Source organism: Taudactylus pleione, unplaced genomic scaffold (genome assembly GCF_031769625.1).
Source record: "Taudactylus pleione unplaced genomic scaffold, aTauple2 ptg000483l, whole genome shotgun sequence".
In the NCBI taxonomy this organism is placed as follows: domain Eukaryota; kingdom Metazoa; phylum Chordata; class Amphibia; order Anura; family Myobatrachidae; genus Taudactylus; species Taudactylus pleione.
This window is the reverse complement of record NW_028284885.1, coordinates 2,628,280-2,655,137: the sequence shown is the minus strand read 5'-3', so window position 1 is coordinate 2,655,137 and position 26,858 is coordinate 2,628,280. Positions and strand designations below refer to the sequence as shown.

Below are 26,858 nucleotides of genomic sequence, written 5' to 3'. Positions count from 1 at the left end.
AGAGAGTGCAGCCACCATGACGTTACCTGGTATCGCCATGGACAGATTGAGCGCAGGCCGCAGAGAGAACGCTCCTGTATTCCTATCCCCAGCTTTCCCTCAGCCACACATGGGGGGCTCTCTGCCGCCTGGCTGGGGGGCGGTGACAGCCGTAGCCGGGTCTACTGAATAGCTGTAGTTATGGCACATGCTGCTCCATATGGAAGACTGTGTCACCCAGTGTCGGACTGGTACATGAAGAGCCCAGGTGGGGAATGAAGAGTTAGGGACCCACGCTTAGTGGGTGTGGTTAGTCACCACAGAGGCTTGGCTATCTATTAGAGAGGACATTACCTGCAGGCAACATGGATACAATAGTGTCTGGGCCCAAATATACTGTACATTGCTAGCTAAGGGCCTGATTCAGACCCGCTCGCGAGCGCTGAGCGCTCGCAGGCGGGTCGATGGTGCCCTAGTGCGCATGCGCACGACGGAGGGAGCTCCATCGTGCGCATGCGCGAGTCCTGAATAGCGACGGCCAAGCCGTCGTTATGGGTCTCGCACCAAAAGGGGCGTGCTGTCGATGGTGAGTGACAGCACGCCCCCTTTGGTGGGCGTGCCGGGGGCGCTGCTGCCCAGACGGAGGCGTTCCCATGGGAACGCCTACCGTCTGGGGCCGGCCCCACTGGAGCGACTGCAGGGTCTCATCGCAAGCCCGATGGTCGTGATGGTCTTGACCATCGCGACCATCTTTTTGGCCGCTCGCATAAGCTGTGGGTGGTCACCCACAGCTATGCGAGCGGCCAGGAGGCCGCTCCAATAATAGGTAGGACGACCCTGATTCAGAGCGAACGCTCTTGTCAGAGCGTCTGGCTCTGAATCAGGCCCTAAATTCCAAATATACACGGCGCCGCTAAAGTAGTTTGAGAGTGGATCTTGGTGTAGTTTCTACAGAAACATATCAAGCATCCATTGTCCTGCTCTGCTAGGGAGCTGACCCTCTAATAGCAACAATAACAATAGTAATTGTAATTCATAATAACAAGGTATAATGCAAGTACACAGTCTAGAACCCGAAATTAGAGGAAGGGATGGGGCCCAGAGGCAGTGGGGCCCACCGGGGATTTCCCCTGTATGCCTGTGGGCCAGTCCAGCCCTGGTGTCACCCACCCAGCATGAGCAGGACCTACAGTAGTAATTATCCCCTTTACTGGGTGGTAATCATGGAGGGATTGATGCCCACTGCGATGCCAAATTCTAAGATAAATCGCCCACGTCCTTCATGGAGGGCTCTGAAACCATTCAGCCATCATTGTCCTAAGAGGTGGAACGACAGCGCACGCAGGAGATTATTACATCGTCTCAGGGTGTGCGTGATATAATCTTACTTTCTGATCCCCTGTGCTACCATAGATACGTCACCTTATCGGCTTTATTTCCCTCTACCCAGGTGCCATGGATTGGGCTCTGAGACACGGGATCCCTGACTGGCTCTCGGAGACCGTGTGGAGTCAGTGCCGGTACATGAGCCAGTACCTGGAGCCCTTCTCAGCTCTCTGTGACTCCCTGTCATCCAGCGCACAGCAGTGGAGAGGATTCCGTAATGCCGGGGACCTGTATGACTTTCTCAGCAGACCTTGTGCAAGTCCAGGGTTCCCATCGCAGAACGGTGAGCAGCGCTGCCCACGTCTCATGTAGATAGTCTGTAACCTGACAGCCGATGACAATAAATATCGCTCATTTACAAACACTATTATCTAACCTAACAAATGTTCCTTTATTACACCTTACACTTAGTCACAAGCCATCTCTGCCTCTTCCTGGGCAAGACTTACGCTGGTTAGCCACCGGCTCTGCGTTTGCATGGAATAACCACAGTGACTATGTACAGAACCGCTTTGCATTTTCTAAAATGTTCAACATGTGGAGTGAGTAACAGGGGCTGGCCATTAAAAACGGGGGAGTGGAGGTGTAGACGCAGGCGTGGCTGAGCATCTCAGCGGCGTGTTAGAGGTGTGTATAATTATAAGACAGCGTCATAGTACACGTCACATGGCTGGTTTTTATACTGAAGTACTCGCAGTGCTTGCGGCAGGGTATGGTCATCCTCAAGCGCTGCGATAGCATCCGATGTTACCCGATGTACCGATGGTCGCATACACTTCATGGACATGGCGTGCACAAGTGGGCGTCTTAAGACAGGCTGGTGGGTGTCTGCATGCACTATGTGATCGCGCACTAAGAAATACTGGGTTCGCTAATACATTGCTGTGCAACAGAACTGCCTACGCAATTTGCATACACATCGTGCGAGCGGCTCTGAATCAGGCCCCGAGTTTGTTTCCATGTTTTGCACTTTGCAACTTTCCTCCACTGTGTTCACAACGACCTCATCTGAGTGTTAGCAATTTGCTAATTTTCTATTATGTTCACTATCAAGACACCAACCAAGGGAACAATACCACCTTCATTTAACTATTTTAATCCCCCCCACCCCTCTCTTCTGTGCCCCCCCCCCTCCCTCCATCCCCCTCCCATTCCCATCTTCATCAGTGTTGACATTTCTGGTGTCTGTATAATGACTGTCGACTTTTTGATTATTGACAAAACATACTGAAGCCTATAGAGCAGGGGTTCCCAACCACAGTCCTCAAGGCACACTAACAGTCCAGGTTTTAAGGATAGCCATACTTAAGCACAGGTGACTTAATTAGTACCTCAGTTATTTTGATTTAACCATCTGTGCTCCAGCATGGATATCACTAAAACCAGGACTGTTGGTGTGCATTGAGGACCGAGGTTGGGAATCACTGCTATAGAGCTAATATGTTAAACTACTGAATAACTAAACATCTGCATCGCCACCTGCTGGCCCCTGTGGGAATTACACTAGCTTCAATCATTCCAAATAAATATTTATTTACTACAGAGGATTTACTGTAATCTGATTAATAAAGTCGGCATAGCAGGAGGGGAGGGGTGTGGCGTGGCATGAGGGGTGTGACTGGGGACATGAAGTGAAATTGGGGGTGGAGCAGGGTGTGACCGTGCGATCGCCTCCTTGTGGTCCTGCCCCCGCTACACAATGCTTTGATACAGGCAATGTGAAGCAGGCAGTGGGGCCATGATGACGCAATTAAGCGACAATTGCATCATCGACCCTTACACTGTGTGTGTGTGAGGGGGGGGGGGTGGTCCGGGGTTATGCTGCCAGCTGGGAGATTTTCCACTTTTCCAGGCGGCTGGGATCTCCATCCGATTTTGGGGAGCCTCCTGACCGCTCCAGGGTAATAGGCAAGTATGGATTAACTCCCCTGCGTATTGTGTCACTGACATCTCGGGGGCATCACACTACATTACTCCCCAAGTTTTACCACTGCGCACATACATACACCATAAACGTCTTGAGTCCAATTAGAGAAAAGTGCCATATAAATATTATTATTACCTCAAAATGATATTCCTCAATGAAGTATGATTATTATATTAAATCATTGTACAGTGTAAATGGGAATTAGGTATATTATAGTCTTGTTGCGAGGGTCTTATATTGTATATTCCACAGAGATGGCCCCGCCGCCAAGCCCAGAGATGGCCCAGCCGCCAAGCCCAGAGATGGCCCAGCCGCCAGGCCCAGAGATGGCCCAGCCGCCAGGCCCAGAGATGGCCCAGCCGCCAGGCCCAGAGATGGCCCAGCCGCCAGGCCCAGAGATGGCACAGCCGCCAGGCGCAGAGATGGCCCGGCCGCCAGGCCCGGAGGAAGGCACCCGTCAGAGAGAACGAAGACCTGAAGCTGCATTTCAGTGGGAGACGCTGACTTCATTCCAGAAGCTTATACTGGTAAAATGTTATTAATTCTGTTATGTGTCCAATCAATGACGTCAGACTGTATTACTGATCATTTTCCTTTACACTTTTATTTAGTAAAATGAATGTATATATGACAGCCAGTCCTGTAATGCTGGGTACACACTGGCCGATCAATTGATCGGCCAATATATCTGCTGCCCGTCGGCCAGCGTGTACCCGCGATATGTCTGTGATCGACGCCGTTCACAGACATACCGCATTGGCTGCGCTGCACAGCCGATGGACAGATATGTCTGCAGACCGCCCGTATACATGCAGCGGCAGCCGCAGGGAGGGGGGAAAGACACGCCCCCCGGCCGCTGGGACCCGCGGGCAGCAGCAGATGATGGCTGTTCAGTGTGTGTATGAATGACCATCATCTGCAGATATATCGCTATAGTGTGTACCCAGCATTAGGCAGCATCAGTCAGTAACATAGCCGGGGGAGAAATAACATAAAGTCCCGAGTACAGCGGCTTCTGGCTTATATGGGTATACGGGATCTCTGGGTATATGGGATCTCTGGGTATATGGGATCTCTGGGTATACGGGTATCTCTGGGTATACGGGTATCTCTGGGTATACGGGTATCTCTGGGTATATGGGATCTCCGGTTACCCGGTGGACTTTGCCCACATCGGACTACACCGCGCTGCGGCAGTTGTGTGAGAACACGCGATGGTTTTCTGCCGTTCGCAGACACTTATATCTGTCTATACAGTTGGTGCCTGTTTTTAGCCTTTTTCTCGCCCTCACTTCACATCCCGGCTACACACTGAGTACAGGGCCTGAGTACAGGTCGTTACTGTATAAACAAAGGTTAGTTTATCTAAAAGTTACATCCAGTTTCAGAATTGCCCTGACAAATATCTGGTGCCTGCTCCCCTTACCTGGACAGGTGGGACCACCCACAGACCCCCCCCCCTCCTCTGTGCTGAACAGAACTTGGGCCTCCATAAAGGAAGAGCTGATGTACACAACAAAGGGCCTGATTCAGCAAGCGGACGCAATTCTGCGATTCACACAGATCAGGCGATTATTTATTATTATTATTATCCTTTATTTATATGGCGCCACAAGGGTTCCACAGCGCCTTACATAGTACATAAACATAGAGCACAAACATAGTACATAAACATAGTACATAAACATAGAGCACAAACATAGTACATAAACATAGAGCACAAACATAGTACATAAACATAGTACATAAACATAGAGCACAAACATAGTACATAAACATAGTACATAAACATAGTACATAAACATAGAGCACAAACATAGTACATAAACATAGAGCACAAACATAGTACATAAACATAGTACATAAACATAGAGCACAAACATAGTACATAAACATAGAGCACAAACATAGTACATAAACATAGTACATAAACATAGAGCATAAACATAGTACATAAACATAGTACATAAACATAGAGCATAAACATAGTACATAAACATAGAGCACAAACATAGTACATAAACATAGAGCACAAACATAGTACATAAACATAGAGCACAAACATAGTACATAAACATAGAGCACAAACATAGTACATAAACATAGTACATAAACATAGAGCACAAACATAGTACATAAACATAGTACATAAACATAGAGCACAAACATAGTACATAAACATAGTACATAAACATAGTACATAAACATAGTACATAAACATAGAGCACAAACATAGTACATAAACATAGTACATAAACATAGAGCACAAACATAGTACATAAACATAGAGCACAAACATAGTACATAAACATAGTACATAAACATAGTACATAAACATAGTACATAAACATAGAGCACAAACATAGTACATAAACATAGAGCACAAACATAGTACATAAACATAGAGCACAAACATAGTACATAAACATAGTACATAAACAGTTGAGCAGAACAAGAAAACAGTGTCATACAGTTTAAGACAATGCAATACAAGTACATGGTATATAAACACTGCTGCAACAGAAGCAGGATGGCAAAAGTCACGGGTTAGGTGCTTTTGAGTATAGAGCAGATAATATAAGTAAAGAAAGGAAAAGCACAAGAGGAAAGAGGGCCCTGCTCGTGAGAGCTTACATTCTAGAGGGGATGGGCAAACGGGTGACACGGATGGGGTAGACAGTGAGCATGGGACAGAGGGTTAGGCTGATAGATGGCTGGATTCCTATTTTACAGTATGTGTGGAAGTCATTTGAATTAAGATTTACGCCACTGACATTCTACTTTAAGAGGCAGTTTTTGTAGGTGTCTGTGGAGAGCCATGGCTGTTATATCAGTGTATGTGACAGTATATGTAGGTGTCTGTGGAAAGCCATGGCTGTTATATCAGTGTATGTGACAGTATATGTAGGTGTCTGTGGAAAGCCATGGCTGTTATATCAGTGTATGTGACAGTATATGTAGGTGTCTGTGGAAAGCCATGGCTGTTATATCAGTGTATGTGACAGTATATGTAGGTGTCTGTGGAAAGCCATGGCTGTTATATCAGTGTATGTGACAGTATATGTAGGTGTCTGTGGAAAGCCATGGCTGTTATATCAGTGTATGTGACAGTATGTGTAGGTGTCTGTGGAAAGCCATGGCTGTTATATCAGTGTATGTGACAGTATATGTAGGTGTCTGTGGAAAGCCATGGCTGTTATATCAGTGTATGTGACAGTATATGTAGGTGTCTGTGGAAAGCCATGGCTGTTATATCAGTGTATGTGACAGTATATGTAGGTGTCTGTGGAAAGCCATGGCTGTTATATCAGTGTATGTGACAGTATATGTAGGTGTCTGTGGAAAGCCATGGCTGTTATATCAGTGTATGTGACAGTATATGTAGGTGTCTGTGGAAAGCCATGGCTGTTATATCAGTGTATGTGACAGTATATGTAGGTGTCTGTGGAAAGCCATGGTTGTTATATCAGTGTATGTGACAGTATATGTAGGTGTCTGTGGAAAGCCATGGCTGTTATATCAGTGTATGTGACAGTATATGTAGGTGTCTGTGGAAAGCCATGGCTGTTATATCAGTGTATGTGACAGTATATGTAGGTGTCTGTGGAAAGCCATGGCTGTTATAAGTGTATGTGACAGTATGTGTAGGTGTCTGTGGAAAGCCATGGCTGTTATATCAGTGTATGTGACAGTATATGTAGGTGTCTGTGGAAAGCCATGGCTGTTATATCAGTGTATGTGACAGTATATGTAGGTGTCTGTGGAAAGCCATGGCTGTTATATCAGTGTATGTGACAGTATATGTAGGTGTCTGTGGAAAGCCATGGTTGTTATATCAGTGTATGTGACAGTATATGTAGGTGTCTGTGGAAAGCCATGGTTATTATTACAGTGTATGTGACAGTATATGTAGGTGTCTGTGGAAAGCCATGGCTGTTATATCAGTGTATGTGACAGTATATGTAGGTGTCTGTGGAAAGCCATGGCTGTTATATCAGTGTATGTGACAGTATATGTAGGTGTCTGTGGAAAGCCATGGCTGTTATATCAGTGTATGTGACAGTATATGTAGGTGTCTGTGGAAAGCCATGGCTGTTATATCAGTGTATGTGACAGTATATGTAGGTGTCTGTGGAAAGCCATGGCTGTTATATCAGTGTATGTGACAGTATATGTAGGTGTCTGTGGAAAGCCATGGCTGTTATATCAGTGTATGTGACAGTATATGTAGGTGTCTGTGGAAAGCCATGGTTATTATATCAGTGTATGTGACAGTATATGTAGGTGTCTGTGGAAAGCCATGGCTGTTATATCAGTGTATGTGACAGTATATGTAGGTGTCTGTGGAAAGCCATGGCTGTTATATCAGTGTATGTGACAGTATATGTAGGTGTCTGTGGAAAGCCATGGTTATTATATCAGTGTATGTGACAGTATATGTAGGTGTCTGTGGAAAGCCATGGCTGTTATATCAGTGTATGTGACAGTATATGTAGGTGTCTGTGGAGAGCCATGGCTGTTATATCAGTGTATGTGACAGTATATGTAGGTGTCTGTGGAAAGCCATGGTTATTATATCAGTGTATGTGACAGTATATGTAGGTGTCTGTGGAAAGCCATGGCTGTTATATCAGTGTATGTGACAGTATATGTAGGTGTCTGTGGAAAGCCATGGTTATTATATCAGTGTATGTGACAGTATATGTAGGTGTCTGTGGAAAGCCATGGTTATTATATCAGTGTATGTGACAGTATATGTAGGTGTCTGTGGAAAGCCATGGCTGTTATATCAGTGTATGTGACAGTATATGTAGGTGTCTGTGGAAAGCCATGGCTGTTATATCAGTGTATGTGACAGTATATGTAGGTGTCTGTGGAAAAGCCATGGCTGTTATATCAGTGTATGTGACAGTATATGTAGGTGTCTGTGGAAAGCCATGGTTATTATTACAGTGTATGTGACAGTATATGTAGGTGTCTGTGGAAAGCCATGGCTATTATATCAGTGTATGTGACAGTATATGTAGGTGTCTGTGGAAAGCTATGGTTATTATATCAGTGTATGTGACAGTATATGTAGGTGTCTGTGGAAAGCCATGGCTGTTATATCAGTGTATGTGACAGTATATGTAGGTGTCTGTGGAAAGCCATGGCTGTTATATCAGTGTATGTGACAGTATATGTAGGTGTCTGTGGAAAGCCATGGCTGTTATATCAGTGTATGTGACAGTATATGTAGGTGTCTGTGGAAAGCCATGGTTATTATATCAGTGTATGTGACAGTATATGTAGGTGTCTGTGGAAAGCCATGGTTATTATTACAGTGTATGTGACAGTATATGTAGGTGTCTGTGGAAAGCCATGGCTGTTATATCAGTGTATGTGACAGTATATGTAGGTGTCTGTGGAAAGCCATGGCTGTTATATCAGTGTATGTGACAGTATATGTAGGTGTCTGTGGAAAGCCATGGCTGTTATATCAGTGTATGTGACAGTATATGTAGGTGTCTGTGGAAAGCCATGGCTGTTATATCAGTGTATGTGACAGTATATGTAGGTGTCTGTGGAAAGCCATGGCTGTTATATCAGTGTATGTGACAGTATATGTAGGTGTCTGTGGAAAGCCATGGTTGTTATATCAGTGTATGTGACAGTATATGTAGGTGTCTGTGGAAAGCCATGGCTGTTATATCAGTGTATGTGACAGTATATGTAGGTGTCTGTGGAAAGCCATGGCTGTTATAAGTGTATGTGACAGTATGTGTAGGTGTCTGTGGAAAGCCATGGCTGTTATATCAGTGTATGTGACAGTATATGTAGGTGTCTGTGGAAAGCCATGGCTGTTATATCAGTGTATGTGACAGTATATGTAGGTGTCTGTGGAAAGCCATGGCTGTTATATCAGTGTATGTGACAGTATATGTAGGTGTCTGTGGAAAGCCATGGCTGTTATAAGTGTATGTGACAGTATGTGTAGGTGTCTGTGGAAAGCCATGGCTGTTATATCAGTGTATGTGACAGTATATGTAGGTGTCTGTGGAAAGCCATGGCTGTTATATCAGTGTATGTGACAGTATATGTAGGTGTCTGTGGAAAGCCATGGCTGTTATATCAGTGTATGTGACAGTATATGTAGGTGTCTGTGGAAAGCCATGGTTGTTATATCAGTGTATGTGACAGTATATGTAGGTGTCTGTGGAAAGCCATGGTTATTATTACAGTGTATGTGACAGTATATGTAGGTGTCTGTGGAAAGCCATGGCTGTTATATCAGTGTATGTGACAGTATATGTAGGTGTCTGTGGAAAGCCATGGCTGTTATATCAGTGTATGTGACAGTATATGTAGGTGTCTGTGGAAAGCCATGGCTGTTATATCAGTGTATGTGACAGTATATGTAGGTGTCTGTGGAAAGCCATGGCTGTTATATCAGTGTATGTGACAGTATATGTAGGTGTCTGTGGAAAGCCATGGTTATTATATCAGTGTATGTGACAGTATATGTAGGTGTCTGTGGAAAGCCATGGCTGTTATATCAGTGTATGTGACAGTATATGTAGGTGTCTGTGGAAAGCCATGGCTGTTATATCAGTGTATGTGACAGTATATGTAGGTGTCTGTGGAAAGCCATGGTTATTATATCAGTGTATGTGACAGTATATGTAGGTGTCTGTGGAAAGCCATGGCTGTTATATCAGTGTATGTGACAGTATATGTAGGTGTCTGTGGAAAGCCATGGCTGTTATATCAGTGTATGTGACAGTATATGTAGGTGTCTGTGGAAAGCCATGGCTGTTATATCAGTGTATGTGACAGTATATGTAGGTGTCTGTGGAAAGCCATGGTTATTATTACAGTGTATGTGACAGTATATGTAGGTGTCTGTGGAAAGCCATGGTTATTATATCAGTGTATGTGACAGTATATGTAGGTGTCTGTGGAAAGCCATGGCTGTTATATCAGTGTATGTGACAGTATATGTAGGTGTCTGTGGAAAGCCATGGCTGTTATATCAGTGTATGTGACAGTATATGTAGGTGTCTGTGGAAAGCCATGGCTGTTATATCAGTGTATGTGACAGTATATGTAGGTGTCTGTGGAAAGCCATGGTTATTATATCAGTGTATGTGACAGTATATGTAGGTGTCTGTGGAAAGCCATGGTTATTATTACAGTGTATGTGACAGTATATGTAGGTGTCTGTGGAAAGCCATGGCTGTTATATCAGTGTATGTGACAGTATATGTAGGTGTCTGTGGAAAGCCATGGCTGTTATATCAGTGTATGTGACAGTATATGTAGGTGTCTGTGGAAAGCCATGGCTGTTATATCAGTGTATGTGACAGTATATGTAGGTGTCTGTGGAAAGCCATGGCTGTTATATCAGTATATGTGACAGTATATGTAGGTGTCTGTGGAAAGCCATGGCTGTTATATCAGTGTATGTGACAGTATATGTAGGTGTCTGTGGAAAGCCATGGCTGTTATATCAGTTTACGTGAAGTCTGCCGGGTAGCTGAAGCCACTTCATGTGGGGCTATTTAGAGAGTTTGGTGAACGTGTGAACCAGCAGTCTCAGGTAAATGTAGAAATTGGTGAAAGCAGTTATTGTAAAGAGATGTTCAGATGTAAAATAATAAGTTGTGATCAAGTGTGAATTCTATAAGGCACATTTATTGATTTGGAGGGTGATGGGAGACATGTGAGGTTTGCAGGATATTTATTCCATAGTAAATCCGCTGTATGTGTGAGGGGCCTGGATTTGGTGATATGTCACCAGATAATAAAAGCAGGAGGATGGAGAAGTAGATATAGTTGTAGGTGTGTAAAAGTTTATTATAGTGACACAATGAGGCTGTAATAGTCAGTGTATGATGAAAAGAAATCTCATTAGTTTTTAGAGGAGGTGAGTGACTCAATAGGGCGGCAGTGTGCCCAGAGAGGGGAGATGCCGGGAGAGTTAGGGATGTTATATCCTTAGAGAAAATACAAAGGAGAGAGTTGATAAAAAGAAATGTGTAATACATGGTGAGTTATAGGTTTGTTATTTGTAGACAAATTTTAAAGCAATCAGTTTCTTAATCTGAAATGACCTTAGATGTTGGTCAATGTTTGTTCAACTGTTTGATTAACTGTTATGTAATCACACTTTGTGCTTTTAACCCCAGCTGCCCCTAGACTGAATATAAGGAGTGGTAACCCTTGATTAAGATAGGCTACAACTGACTCAATTGCTCTGCTGATCAAAGGAGATAACTTGCTCTGAGTTGGAGCAAAAACCAGGCCAGATATATACCATAAACTATGCTTCACTGAACAATACAGACTATACAGGAAGAGAAAAAAAAAAACTATGCAAGAGATACAGTCACATACATTTGAATCCACACACGATTGCAAGCATGAGGTTCTATGCAGAATATCGGTGCAATAAGCAAGATGAGACAGTCACATACATTTGAATCCACACACGATTGCAAGCATGAGGTTCTATGCAGAATATCGGTGCAATAAGCAAGATGAGACAGTCACATACATTTAAATCCACACACGATTGCAAGCATGAGGTTCTATGCAGAATATCGGTGCAATAAGCAAGATGAGACAGTCACATACCTGAGGGATGAAATGAAATAAACAGATGATTAGTCCATATTCATGCAGGATAACTGTTTGATTAACTGTTATGTAATCACACTTTGTACATTTAACACTTGGTGCTTTTAACCCCAGCTGCAAACAGCCCCAGCTGCCCCTGTGCGTGCGTATAAGTCGTACTGCGCATGCTCCGCGATCGGTTTGCGATTACGTTCGCACAAAGGAATCATTCACAAAGTGTCACGTGGTCAGCGTTTGGGAAGGTAATGGGGGGTGGTCTGGTAAACGCAGGCGCGTCTGGCCGTTTAAACGCAGTTATGTGCATGTGCATGAATTGGACATTGCGATTGGATTCACAGCACGAGAGATCTCTGCGTTGCGAGAAGCTGCAGTGTTTGCGGCTGGTCAGACTTGCCGTACATGCTGTGTGACCACTTAATGTGTATCGATAGTACCGATATTTACGCAGGAGAGCGACAATGCACCAATATGAGATGGCAGCAGCGGGCGTCTTTATGCCGGTCGTGCTTTGGCAGGCATTAGCATATATATTCATAGTTGCGTTCTGCGCTAAATCGCAGCTGCGATTGCATTAGGTTTCCCTCAGCTCCATCATGAAATTGCAGACAATTATACCATATTCATTTATTATTTATTTAGGAACAGTTACTTATATAGCGTACTCCGTTGCACTTTATAATTGTGAACATAACCGTAATAAAACAAGACTGGGTAATAACAGACAGACAGTGAGGTCAGAGGGCCCTGCTCGCAGGCTTACACATTGTTGGGGACTCATACAGCGAGGAGTCTTCTCAGTGTCTGAGAGAATAGATGCAAAAGCTGCTCTTTGGTAGCGCCATGCAAATACTCATTTGGCCACAGGGGGGCGATGTACTATTGAAATCCATTTATCTTTATGTATGCCAGCAGAGGAAGGAAACCTGCAGTTCGTCAGCTGCTGTGACACTACAAGTCGCAGCATGCCCTGACATTTTACCTCCGCAGAATAAGTTACCTGCCAATGATAAATGAAGTCTGAAGATAATGTATCTATGCTTTATTTTTATTTTTTTTAATAGATAAAAGTTCTTCGACCTGAATGTTTAACGGGCGCCGTCCGAGAGTTTATAGTTGAGAATATGGGCGCAGAATACGTTCGGATCAGTGCAATGAATCTGAAGCTGGCTCTGGAGGAGTCCGAGGCAGCCTCCCCTCTTATATTTATACTCTCCTCTGGTGAGTCACAAGGATCCACACACGGTAATACGGGACAATGTCATTGTGAGAGCAACTGATTTATATAATATATATATCGTATGTACACACAGATACATGCATGACCAGCCATTATCCTGTGCCAACGAAACCATGTCTCCTGAAGCATGACGTTTTGGGGCCGTAACCTCGTGTTGCGCCCCGCGTTCTCATCATGCTGGGGGGGCTTGCCCCTTACCTTTCTCCTGGCAGAGAGGATGAGCGCGTCATCCATAACCGCTGCTCAGTGACGCTCTCCAAAGGGCTGACACCAATATAGCAGAGCAGCTCCCCTCGTACGGTGTCACCCAATGCTGCCCGCACCACAGGGTTACTGGTGATGATCAGATGCTGTGTACTTGGGCACAGCAAGCGGATCAGAGAAGCCAGCAGAAGGCGTCTAATTACACAGACCCCTCCTGTGGCATTAGCATATTACCGCGCAGCGCTGCGTACAAAGACCTGGCGGATGTGTGATCAGCGGACATCCCTGAATCGGGCGCACAGTTGGTTACACCAGAGAGTAGAGAGGGGGAGAGGCAGATTTAGGGGTCACCAGTCTAGATGTCGTACTGGAGGCTGAATGAGCTAATTAGATCCCCGGAGATGAAGTGTACAGTGAGAACAGCATAGAGCCTAGAACACATCCTTGTGGGACCCCAGTAGATGATGGCGCTGGTGGAGAGGATGCGTCATAGATAGACATACAAAGTATTCAGCTCCTGTCATAATAACTTACACAGTAAGGATAAAAGTCAGCGAGTGCCTAGAACGTCCTTCAATCATTGAATTAAGTTTGTAAGGTGTAGTCGGTCACAGTAATGTATGAACATGATGCCATAAAACAACCATTGATGATAAATAGCATTTTCCCCGGCACAGAGTGGTGGCAGCTATTTTGTGAACCAGTGACATCACTGAGGCACTTCATGGCTCCTAACTATGAGGGACGGGTTCCCAGTGACATCACTGAGGCTCTTCATGGCTCCTAACTGTGAGGGACGGGTTCCCAGTGACTTCACTGAGGCATGTCATGGCTCCTAACTATGAGGGACGGGTTCCCAGTGACATCACTGAGGCACTTCATGGCTCCTAACTATGAGGGACGGGTTCCCAGTGACATCACTGAGGCACTTCATGGCTCCTAACTATGAGGGACGGGTTCCCAGTGACATCACTGAGGCACTTCATGGCTCCTATCTATGAGGGACGGGTTCCCAGTGACATCACTGAGGCTCTTCATGGCTCCTAACTATGAGGGACGGGTTCCCAGTGACATCACTGAGGCATGTCATGGCTCCTAACTATGAGGGACGGGTTCCCAGTGACATCACTGAGGCACTTCATGGCTCCTAACTATGAGGGACGGGTTCCCAGTGACATCACTGAGGCTCTTCATGGCTCCTAACTATGAGGGACGGGTTCCCAGTGACATCACTGAGGCACTTCATGGCTCCTAACTATGAGGGAAGGGTTCCCAGTGACATCACTGAGGCAGGTCATGGCTCCTAACTATGAGGGACGGGTTCTCAGTGACATCACTGAGGCATGTCATGGCTCCTAACTATGAGGGACGGGTTCCCAGTGACATCACTGAGGCTCTTCATGGCTCCTAACTATGAGGGACGGGTTCCCAGTGACATCACTGAGGCTCTTCATGGCTCCTAACTATGAGGGATGGGTTCCCAGTGACATCACTGAGGCACTTCATGGCTCCTAACTATGAGGGAAGGGTTCCCAGTGACATCACTGAGGCTCTTCATGGCTCCTAACTATGAGGGACGGGTTCCCAGTGACATCACTGAGGCTCTTCATGGCTCCTAACTATTAGGGACGGGTTCCCAGTGACATCACTGAGGCTCTTCATGGCTCCTAACTATGAGGGAAGGGTTCCCAGTGACATCACTGAGACACTTCATGGCTTCTAACTATGAGGGACGGGTTCCCAATGACATCACTGAGGCACTTCATGGCTCCTAACTATGAGGGAAGGGTTCCCAGTGACATCACTGAGGCAGGTCATGGCTCCTAACTATGAGGGAAGGGTTCCCAGTGACATCACTGAGACACTTCATGGCTTCTAACTATGAGGAACGGGTTCCCAGTGACATCACTGAGGCACTTCATGGCTCCTAACTATGAGGGAAGGGTTCCCAGTGACATCACTGAGGCATGTCATGGCTCCTAACTATGAGGGATGGGTTCCCAGTGACATCACTGAGGCATGTCATGGCTCCTAACTATGAGGAACGGGTTCCCAGTGACATCACTGAGGCACTTCATGGCTCCTAACTATGAGGAACGGGTTCCCAGTGACATCACTGAGGCACTTCATGGCTCCTAACTATGAGGGAAGGGTTCCCAGTGACATCACTGAGGCATGTCATGGCTCCTAACTATGAGGGATGGGTTCCCAGTGACATCACTGAGGCACTTCATGGCTCCTAACTATGAGGGACGGGTTCCCAGTGACATCACTGAGGCACTTCATGGCTCCTAACTATGAGGGACGGGTTCCCAGTGACATCACTGAGGCACTGCATGGCTCCTAACTATGAGGGACGGGTTCCCAGTGACATCACTGAGGCACTTCATGGCTCCTAACTATGAGGGACGGGTTCCCAGTGACATCACTGAGGCACTTCATGGCTACTAACTATGAGGGACGGGTTCCCAGTGACATCACTGAGGCACTTCATGGCTACTAACTATGAGGGACGGGTTCCCAGTGACATCACTGAGGCACTTCATGGCTCCTAACTATGAGGGACGGGTTCCCAGTGACATCACTGAGGCACTTCATGGCTACTAACTATGAGGGACGGGTTCCCAGTGACATCACTGAGGCACTTCATGGCTCCTAACTATGAGGGACGGGTTCCCAGTGACATCACTGAGGTTCTGCATGGCTCCTAACTATGAGGGACGGGTTCCCAGTGACATCACTGAGGCACTTCATGGCTCCTAACTATGAGGGATGGGTTCCCAGTGACTTCACTGAGGCATGTCATGGCTCCTAACTATGAGGGACGGGTTCCCAGTGACATCACTGAGGCACTTCATGGCTCCTAACTATGAGGGATGGGTTCCCAGTGACATCACTGAGGCACTTCATGGCTCCTAACTATGAGGGACGGGTTCCCAGTGACATCACTGAGGCACTTCATGGCTACTAACTATGAGGGACGGGTTCCCAGTGACATCACTGAGGCACTTCATGGCTACTAACTATGAGGGACGGGTTCCCAGTGACATCACTGAGGCACTTCATGGCTGCTAACTATGAGGTACGGGTTCCCAGTGACATCACTGAGGCACTTCATGGCTCCTAACTATGAGGAATGGGTTCCCAGTGACATCACTGAGGCACTTCATGGCTCCTAACTATGAGGGACGGGTTCCCAGTGACATCACTGAGGCAGGTCATGGCTCCTAACTATGAGGGACGGGTTCCCAGTGACATCACTGAGGCACTTCATGGCTCCTAATTATGAGGTACGGGTTCCCAGTGACATCACGGAGGCAGGTCATGGCTCCTAACTGTGAGGGATGGGTTCCCAGTGACATCACTGAGGTACTTCATGGCTCCTTGAGGGCCGAGGTTGGGAAGCACTGGTATATGCTGAGGTCGGAGTGACGTATGACACCATGGCCGCAGATTTGGGAGGCGGGGTGAATGGTGGTGTTATTGGAGGCAGAGTGAAGGGGATTGGCTGTATTCTCTGGCCCAGCCCAATAAGCAGCTGATAGCGGGCAGGAAATGGGTTACACAAACTGAAGGCGAAGACGTGTAATCACTTATGTGCTCTATGTGTTACCAATAGGTACTGACCCGGTGGGACAGCTGGAGCGGCTGGCCCTGGAGAGCAGAGGGAGCACCCTGCACCTAGACATGGTCTCTCTGGGCCGTGGCCAGGGGGTGAAGGCTGAGGAGCTGATCAATAAAGCAAAACGACTGAAAGGACACTGGGTCTTCCTGCAGAACTGCCACCTGGCTGCCTCCTTCATGCCCAGGCTCAGGGAAATTGTGGACGGGTAAGTCCAGTGCCCGTAGTAAGCTTTGCAGCAGCTGTTTTGTTGCTTGTATGCAGAGCAGCGCTCATTATGACATTATGGATGTATTACAGATTTGAGCGGCAGCGCAGTTCCATGGACCCCCAGTTTAGGCTCTGGCTGAGCTCTAAGTCTGATCAGTGCTTCCCATGCTCCATTCTGCAGAAAGGGTTCAAGGTGAGAAGCCACAAAGCCCGAGAAGATGAGAGCGCAGGAGGAGTAAGACCTCGCCCGACCTCTGCCCCCCCCCCTCTTTATCCCCAATGATTATTCCCAATACCGCTCTCAGCCAAATGTCTGTACATCAAATGGAGACAATATCTATATAGTGGGCTGTCGCCTGTTATCGCTCTTCTGAGAAGTACAGAGAAGTAGGGGGGGGGGGGGGCGTAAATGGTTCTCTGCGCAGTCTAGCACTAGATAATAGAACTTACAGATAATGGGGCTGATTCTCAGTCAGATGCAGCCGCACCTGTCTCTGCGTATATTAGCGCTCACCCGTGTAAGACTTTATGCAAATGCGGCTACAGCGCTTTTCTCTAGTTTACACCTGTGCGTCCAATGGTGCAAGGACTGAGACGCCAACTGTCACTGTCCGTACACGCTGTAATACTGATTGGTGCATCCTTATACGCCACCGTCTGTCTCACCGTCAAGACTTGCAGGCGCAGTCTCTCCGTCCGAGTTCGGCCTCCTATGTGAGCGGTTCAGCGTCCATGTACGGAACCGCTTTCACCAAAACGCCCGTGATACGCCCATAAGACAGACCATCTCTTGCCTCCCTGTCGTGGGTTAAAGTGGGGTCTATTTGGAGACTGAACCAGTTCCACCTCAGCCCGGCGCCGCAGGGAGGCTCCATTTGCCGGGTGCCCATTGAGATTTTGTTACCAGCAGGCGGGCAGACCAGAGGCAGCGGATGCAGGAGCGGGGCTTAAGGTAAGTATTGTTTTTTGGGGTTTTGTTTGTGTAAGCGGCCTACTGGGGGCATTACTACAGGGGGCATTACCACTGGGGGCACTACTACAGGGAGCATTACCACTGGGGGCACTACTACAGGGAGCATTACAACTGGGGGCACTACTACAGGGAGCATTGCCACTGGGGGCACTACTACAGGGAGCATTACCACTGAGGGCACTACTACAGGGAGTATTACCACTGGGGCACTACTACAGGGAGCATTACTACTGGGGGCACTACTACAGGGAGCATTACCACTGGGGGCACTAATACAGGGAGCATTACCACTGGGGGCACTACTACAGGGAGCATTACCACTGAGGGCACTACTACAGGGAGTATTACCACTGGGGCACTACTACAGGAAGCTTTACTACTGGGGGCACTACTACAGGGAGCATTACCACTGGGGGCACTACTACAGGGAGCATTACCACTGGGGGCACTACTACAGGGAGTATTACCACTGAGGGCACTACTACAGGGAGTATTACCACTGAGGGCACTACTACTGGGAGCATTACCACTGAGAGCACTACTACTGGGAGCATTGCCAGTGGGTGCACTACTACAGGGAGCATTACCACTGGGGGCACTACTACAGGGAGCATTACCACTGGAGGCACTACTACAGGGGGCATTACCACTGAGAGCACTACTACAGGGAGCATTACCACTGGGGCACTACTACAGGGAGCATTACCACTGGGGGCACTACTACTGGGGGCATTACCACTGGGGGGCACTACTACAGGGAGCATTACCACTGGGGGCACTACTACAGGGAGCATTACCACTGGGGGCACTACTACAGGGAGTATTACCACTGGGGCACTACTACAGGGAGTATTACCACTGGTGCACTACTACAGGGAGCATTACTACTGGGGGCACTAATACAGGGAGCATTACCACTGAGGGCACTAATACAGGGAGCATTACCACTGAGGGCACTAATACAGGGAGCATTACTACTGGGGGCACTACTACAGGGAGCATTACCACTGGGGGCACTAATACAGGGAGCATTACTACTGGGGGCACTACTACAGGGAGCATTACCACTGGGGGCACTACTACAGGGGACATTGCTACTTGGGGCACTACTACTGGGGTTACTACTGGGGGCGTTACTATTGGCGGCACTATTAATGGGGGCATTGCATAGGGGGCACCACTCCTGGGAGCACTGCATAAGGGGCACTACTACTGGGGTCACTGCATAAGGGGCACCACTACTGTGGGCTTTGCCTAAGGGGCACTGCATAAGGGGCATCACTCCTGGGGGCACTACTACTGGGGGCACTGCATAAAGGGCAACACTATGGTGGGCTCTGCATAAGGGGCACTACCACTACTAGGGGCACTGCATAATGGCCACCACTACAGCAGGCATTGCATAATGGGCACTACTGCTGTGGGCATTGTATAAGGGGCACTACTGCTGTGAGCGCTATGTGTAAAAGGGGCACTACTGTGGGCATTGTGTAAAAGGGGCACTACTGTGGGCATTGTGTAAAAGGGGCACTGCTGTGTGTCATAACATGAATTTGGGACACTACTACGTGGTGTAATGTGAATCAGGGGCACTACGTGCGGTGTAATGTGAATGCTACTGTGGCGTAATTTGAATATAGATATTGTGTGACCACGCCCCTTTCTTTTGAGACCACTCCCCATTTTTTGGCATGTGCCTACGGCATGCGCTGTCCCTTTATTAAAGTGCAGAGGAGGGGGGGTGGAGTTCCACCACGTCTCTAGGACCACTTTAAGCACTGCTCCCTGTCACCGCCCAGGAACGCCCACTACATTTTTAACCCATTTCTGAGACAGTGCGTCTCTCGTGCTCCACAATCGCACTCCGACTTTGTGTGCACGCTGTCTGGACGCAGAAGAAAAAAACTATTTGCGTTCAAATGAAAACGCAGAAGTACAGTGTGTTTCGTTCTGGCGTCTCCAGAGGTACGGCTGCAGGGCAGCCCAAAATTCAAATAGGGGAGTCACACCAATAGTGGGTGACCTGACCTGCCGCAGGATTTTGGCCGCTTCCTGTGTACAGCTTACGGTATGGCTGCGTATGCCGCTGCACTGCCTAAATTATGCACGCCTCTATAATGCCTGCGTTTTCCTGACCACCCCCCATCACCGCCCACAAACGGCGCTTCCTGTCAATCAATTTCGGAAGGGTCTGCGTACACACTGCGTGTTGCCTGCGTACCATAACCCGATCGCACTGGTTAGTTCACGCACATGCAGTGCAAAAACATCGGTCAAGTGCGTGCGTTCTCTCCTTCGCGTTCCTTGCTGAATCGGGCCCGCAGTTGGTTATACGCATGCAATCGGCCGATTGTTGCTCACTGCTCATGCATCGCAGTGCGTGAACTAGCTATTGCTAGAGCGATTGACAGGAAGTTCTGTTTGGGGGTAGTGACAGGGGTGTGGTCGGTCGAACGCAGGCGTGCCAGTGCGTTTGAACGCCATTGCAGGGGCGTGCATAAATTAGCCACTGCGATACCATACGCCGCCTGAGGCCTCATAGCGTGCGCATAAGTAAGCAGTTCCTGAGTGAGGTCTGACTTGCCTTACCTGTGCGTGAGGCTGCGATGGTACTCGATTGTACCGATGTTTTCGCACTCTTGCTACACATTACGTATGTGCGTGTAAGGTAAGGTGGGCGTCCTCATGTAGTGCCGTGACGGCTTAGCGATCGCTATGGAGTAGCATACTTTCGCAGTGAAATGCGTGCGTACGCAATATTGCGTTCTGTAATTAATCAGGCCCATTGTCCATTTTGACCGTGAAGATGGCATCTGGCAGAAGGTAGTCACTCTCCGGTCGGCAGAGGTCATCTTCCCACAACATCTCCATCTTGTCTGATAAGATCGCTATCGGTCAGCCTGATCATTGTGAGGCCCCATGCGCTGTGACACTGCCAGTACTGGCTGCCATATTGCAGCGTGTGTGTGTGTTCCCCTCTGGCCGTACCTCCCTCAGTCACGAAACATTTGTATAATTAGCCATTTACACTATGTTTATAAAGCCGCGAGCCCATGCACATATCTGCTTATGTAATATGGCTACTGACACCGTTGTACATCTGCGCCTGCGTCTCCCTCACACAGCGCAAGTCTCTGTGAATTTTAGTGGCCGTACCTGGGGCCCTATGGGTGTAATTAGCTTAAACCTTTTTCAACTGTACTTTGTTCATGTTGTGTTTCATTGGGGGATTGAGGACATATACGCCCTGATTTTGCGTTGGGCACAAAATGGCCACAAGTGTGGGTGGCCGCGGTAGTCAGACTTAACTACCTTACGCCCATAGGAGCATCATGCATATAGTCGCACCGCCCAGGGTTTTTGTGTCCACAGTCATCGTCATCATTATCAGCACTTACACTAACTCTGTGCTGGACGCAAAAACCAGAACCAGGCGTCTCCCCGTCATACACGCGCCTCAGATTAGCGCAGACACTGATGTCTTCAATGTGTCCACAAGAGGCCATTCCACGGACAGAGAGAACCGGCCACACACAGTAGCTTCTGTCCTGGCGCGTCTCTGTGGTGCGGCACGTGCACAGTTTGCTAAAAATCACTAGATGTTCCCGCATTCAGACTCGCCTTTGATTCATTATCAGGCCTTTAATATTGAAATGGCGCGCAGGTTGGCGGTCCACATATCTCAGCCACAACGCACGGATCATTATCTCCCAAGTCTATCGGAAAGAAAGCATGTGCGCCCAATTCACCATGTCGTGTTGTGCGCATCGAAACATCATAGACATGTATCAAATTAAATTCTACAATACTATGCTTCCAGGCCAGGTGCCATGTTCCTATGGGGGAGATGTGTCAAACCTTTTTAGAGATAAAGTGGCGAAGTTGCCCATAGCAACTAATCAGCTCCTAGCTGTCCTTTATCTAGCACAGTCTATAAATTGTCAGGAGCTGATTGGTTGCTATGGGCAACTTCTCAACTTAATTTCTCTTGAAGCTTTGATACATCTCCCCCTATGTAATGGAGCGTCTATACACCAGTTACAACCAGTTTTTATATCTGCTGCTGAACTTGAACTGGAGATATAGAGCAAATAAACATGTCCCAGTGGTTATTATAGCCCTGTCTACACTGACTTATTGCTTATTATACCCCTTGTTTCCTGGCAGATGGCGGTGGAGCCCCCTATGGGACTGAAGGGGAAATTGCTGCAGACATTTGACAGCGGTGGCACCGGGCTGATCACAGAGAAGACCTTCGAGAAGGAAACCAATGGGCTGCCATGGAGGAAGCTGCTCTTCAGTCTGTGCCTGTTTAATGCTGTGGTGAATGAGAGGAGAAAGTATGGGGCTCTGGGCTGGACCATCCCGTATGAGTTCACCTACTCCGACCTGGAGGTTTGTGTGGTCCGCTTATGGCCTATGGGAAATTCTCAGCGCCATGAAATGATCCAAATTGTGTCAGTGTTTGAAAGAATTACAGATCCTCACAGAATTACTGCACCTCACAGAATTACTGCACCTCACAGAATTACTAACCTCACAGAATTACTGCACCTCACAGAATTACTGCACCTCACAGAATTACTGCACCTCACAGAATTACTAACCTCACAGAATTACTGCACCTCACAGAATTACTAACCTCACAGAATTACTGCACCTCACAGAATTACTGCACCTCACAGAATTACTGCACCTCACAGAATAACTGCACCTCACAGAATTACTAACCTCACAGAATTACTGCACCTCACAGAATTACTAACCTCACAGAATTACTGCACCTCACAGAAATTCCTGCACCTCACAGAATTACTGCACCTCACAGAATTACTGCACCTCACAGAATTACTGCACCTCACAGAAATTCCTGCACCTCACAGAATTACTGCACCTCACAGAATTACTAACCTCACAGAATTACTAACCTCACAGAATTACTAACCTCACAGAAATTCCTGCACCTCACAGAATTCCTGCACCTCACAGAATTACTAACCTCACAGAATTACTGCACCTCACAGAATTACTGCACCCCACAGAATTACTGCACCTCACAGAATTACTGCACCTCACAGAATTACTAACCTCACAGAATTACTAACCTCACAGAATTACTGCACCTCACAGAATTACTAACCTCACAGAATTACTGCACCTCACAGAATTACTGCACCTCACAGAATTACTAACCTCACAGAATTACTGCACCTCACAGAATTACTAACCTCACAGAATTACTGCACCTCAAAGAATTACTGCACCTCACAGAATTACTAACCTCACAGAATTACTAACCTCACAGAATTACTGCACCTCACAGAATTACTGCACCTCACAGAATTACTAACCTCACAGAATTACTAACCTCACAGAATTACTGATCCTCACAGAATTACTGCACCTCACAGAATTACTAACCTCACAGAATTACTAACCTCACAGAATTACTGATCCTCACAGAATTACTGCACCTCCCAGAATTACTGCACCTCCCAGAATTACTGATCCTCACAGAATTACTGCACCTCACAGAATTACTGCACCTCACAGAATTACTAATCCTCACAGAATTACTGCACCTCACAGAATTACTGCACCTCCCAGAATTACTAATCCTCACAGAATTACTGATCCTCACAGAATTACTGCACCTCACAGAATTACTGCACCTCACAGAATTACTGCACCTCACAGAATTACTGATCCTCACAGAATTACTGCACCTCACAGAATTACTGATCCTCACAGAATTACTGCACCTCACAGAATTACTGCACCTCACAGAATTACCGATCCTCACAGAATTACTGCACCTCACAGAATTACTGCACCTCACAGAATTACTGATCCTCACAGAATTACTGATCCTCACAGAATTACTGATCCTCACAGAATTACTGATCCTCACAGAATTACTGCACCCCACAGAATTACTGCACCCCACAGAATTGCTGCACCTCACAGAATTACTGATCCTCACAGAATTACTGCACCTCCCAGAATTACTGCACCTCCCAGAATTACTGATCCTCCCAGAATTACTGCACCTCCCAGAATTACTGATCCTCACAGAATTACTGCACCTCACAGAATTACTGCACCCCACAGAATTACTGCACCCCACAGAATTACTGCACTTCACAGAATTACTGCACTTCACAGAATTACTGCACCCCACAGAATTGCTAATCCTCACAGAGTTACTAACTTCACAGAATTGAACTTCACAGAATTACTGCACCTCACAGAATTACTAACTTCACAGAATTGAACTTCACAGAATTACTAATCCTCACAGAATTACTGCACCTCACAGAATTACTAACTTCACAGAATTGAACTTCACAGAATTACCGAACCTCACAGAATTACTAATCCTCACAGAATTACTAACCTCACAGAATTACTAACCTCACAGAATTACTAATCCTCACAGAATTACTGATCCTCACAGAATTACTGATCCTCACAGAATTACTGCACCTCACAGAATTACTGCACCTCACAGAATTACTGATCCTCACAGAATTACTGCTCCTCACAGAATTACTGATCCTCACAGAATTACTGCACCTCACAGAATTACTGATCCTCACAGAATTACTGATCCTCACAGAATTACTGCACCTCACAGAATTACTGCACCTCACAGAATTACTGCACCTCACAGAATTACTGCACCTCACAGAATTACTGCACCTCACAGAATTACTGATCCTCCCAGAATTACTAACCTCCCAGAATTACTGCACCTCCCAGAATTACTGCACCTCCCAGAATTACTGCACCTCACAGAATTACTGCACCCCACAGAATTACTGATCCTCACAGAATTACTGCACCTCCCAGAATTACTGCACCTCCCAGAATTACTGATCCTCCCAGAATTACTGCACCTCCCAGAATTACTGATCCTCCCAGAATTACTGCACCTCCCAGAATTACTGATCCTCACAGAATTACTGCACTTCACAGAATTACTGCACCCCACAGAATTACTAATCCTCACAGAGTTACTAACTTCACAGAATTGAACTTCACAGAATTACTGCACCTCACAGAATTACTGCACCTCACAGAATTACTAACTTCACAGAATTGAACTTCACAGAATTACTAATCCTCACAGAATTACTGCACCTCACAGAATTACTAACTTCACAGAATTGAACTTCACAGAATTACCGAACCTCACAGAATTACTAATCCTCACAGAATTACTAACCTCACAGAATTACTAACCTCACAGAATTACTGATCCTCACAGAATTACTGCACCTCACAGAATTACTGCACCTCACAGAATTACTGCACCTCACAGAATTACTGCACCTCACAGAATTACTAACCTCACAGAATTACTGATCCTCACAGAATTACTGCACCTCACAGAATTACTAACCTCACAGAATTACTAACCTCACAGAATTACTGATCCTCACAGAATTACTGCACCTCCCAGAATTACTGCACCTCCCAGAATTACTGATCCTCACAGAATTACTGCACCTCCCAGAATTACTGCACCTCCCAGAATTACTGCACCTCCCAGAATTACTGATCCTCACAGAATTACTGCACCTCACAGAATTACTGCACCTCACAGAATTACTAATCCTCACAGAATTACTGCACCTCACAGAATTACTGCACCTCCCAGAATTACTAATCCTCACAGAATTACTGATCCTCACAGAATTACTGCACCTCACAGAATTACTGCACCTCACAGAATTACTGATCCTCACAGAATTACTGCACCTCACAGAATTACTGATCCTCACAGAATTACTGCACCTCACAGAATTACTGCACCTCACAGAATTACCGATCCTCACAGAATTACTGCACCTCACAGAATTACTGCACCTCACAGAATTACTGATCCTCACAGAATTACTGATCCTCACAGAATTACTGATCCTCACAGAATTACTGCACCTCACAGAATTACTGCACCCCACAGAATTACTGCACCCCACAGAATTGCTGCACCTCACAGAATTACTGATCCTCCCAGAATTACTGCACCTCCCAGAATTACTGCACCTCCCAGAATTACTGATCCTCCCAGAATTACTGCACCTCCCAGAATTACTGATCCTCACAGAATTACTGCACCCCACAGAATTACTGCACCCCACAGAATTACTGCACCCCACAGAATTACTGCACTTCACAGAATTACTGCACTTCACAGAATTACTGCACCCCACAGAATTGCTAATCCTTACAGAGTTACTAACTTCACAGAATTGAACTTCACAGAATTACTGCACCTCACAGAATTACTGCACCTCACAGAATTACTAACTTCACAGAATTGAACTTCACAGAATTACTAATCCTCACAGAATTACTGCACCTCACAGAATTACTAACTTCACAGAATTGAACTTCACAGAATTACCGAACCTCACAGAATTACTAATCCTCACAGAATTACTGCACCTCACAGAATTACTGCACCTCCCAGAATTACTAATCCTCACAGAATTACTGATCCTCACAGAATTACTGCACCTCACAGAATTACTGCACCTCACAGAATTACTGCACCTCACAGAATTACTGATCCTCACAGAATTACTGCTCCTCACAGAATTACTGATCCTCACAGAATTACTGCACCTCACAGAATTACTGCACCTCACAGAATTACTGATCCTCACAGAATTACTGATCCTCACAGAATTAC

At 46.6% G+C, this 26,858-nt stretch overlaps 1 protein-coding gene across 1 annotated transcript in view; it reads left to right on the top strand.

Annotated features, from left to right (window-relative positions):
• The window catches only part of DNAH14 (dynein axonemal heavy chain 14), a 1,015,490-nt gene that overhangs the window by 943,742 nt on the left and 44,890 nt on the right, over positions 1 to 26,858 (top strand). The window contains exons 73-78 of the mRNA XM_088449338.1: positions 1,430 to 1,648; positions 3,545 to 3,819; positions 12,973 to 13,129; positions 16,972 to 17,182; positions 17,275 to 17,377; positions 22,325 to 22,552. Coding sequence (XP_088305464.1) covers positions 1,430 to 1,648; positions 3,545 to 3,819; positions 12,973 to 13,129; positions 16,972 to 17,182; positions 17,275 to 17,377; positions 22,325 to 22,552 — 1,193 coding nt within the window. The remainder of the gene's footprint in view (positions 1 to 1,429; positions 1,649 to 3,544; positions 3,820 to 12,972; positions 13,130 to 16,971; positions 17,183 to 17,274; positions 17,378 to 22,324; positions 22,553 to 26,858) is intronic.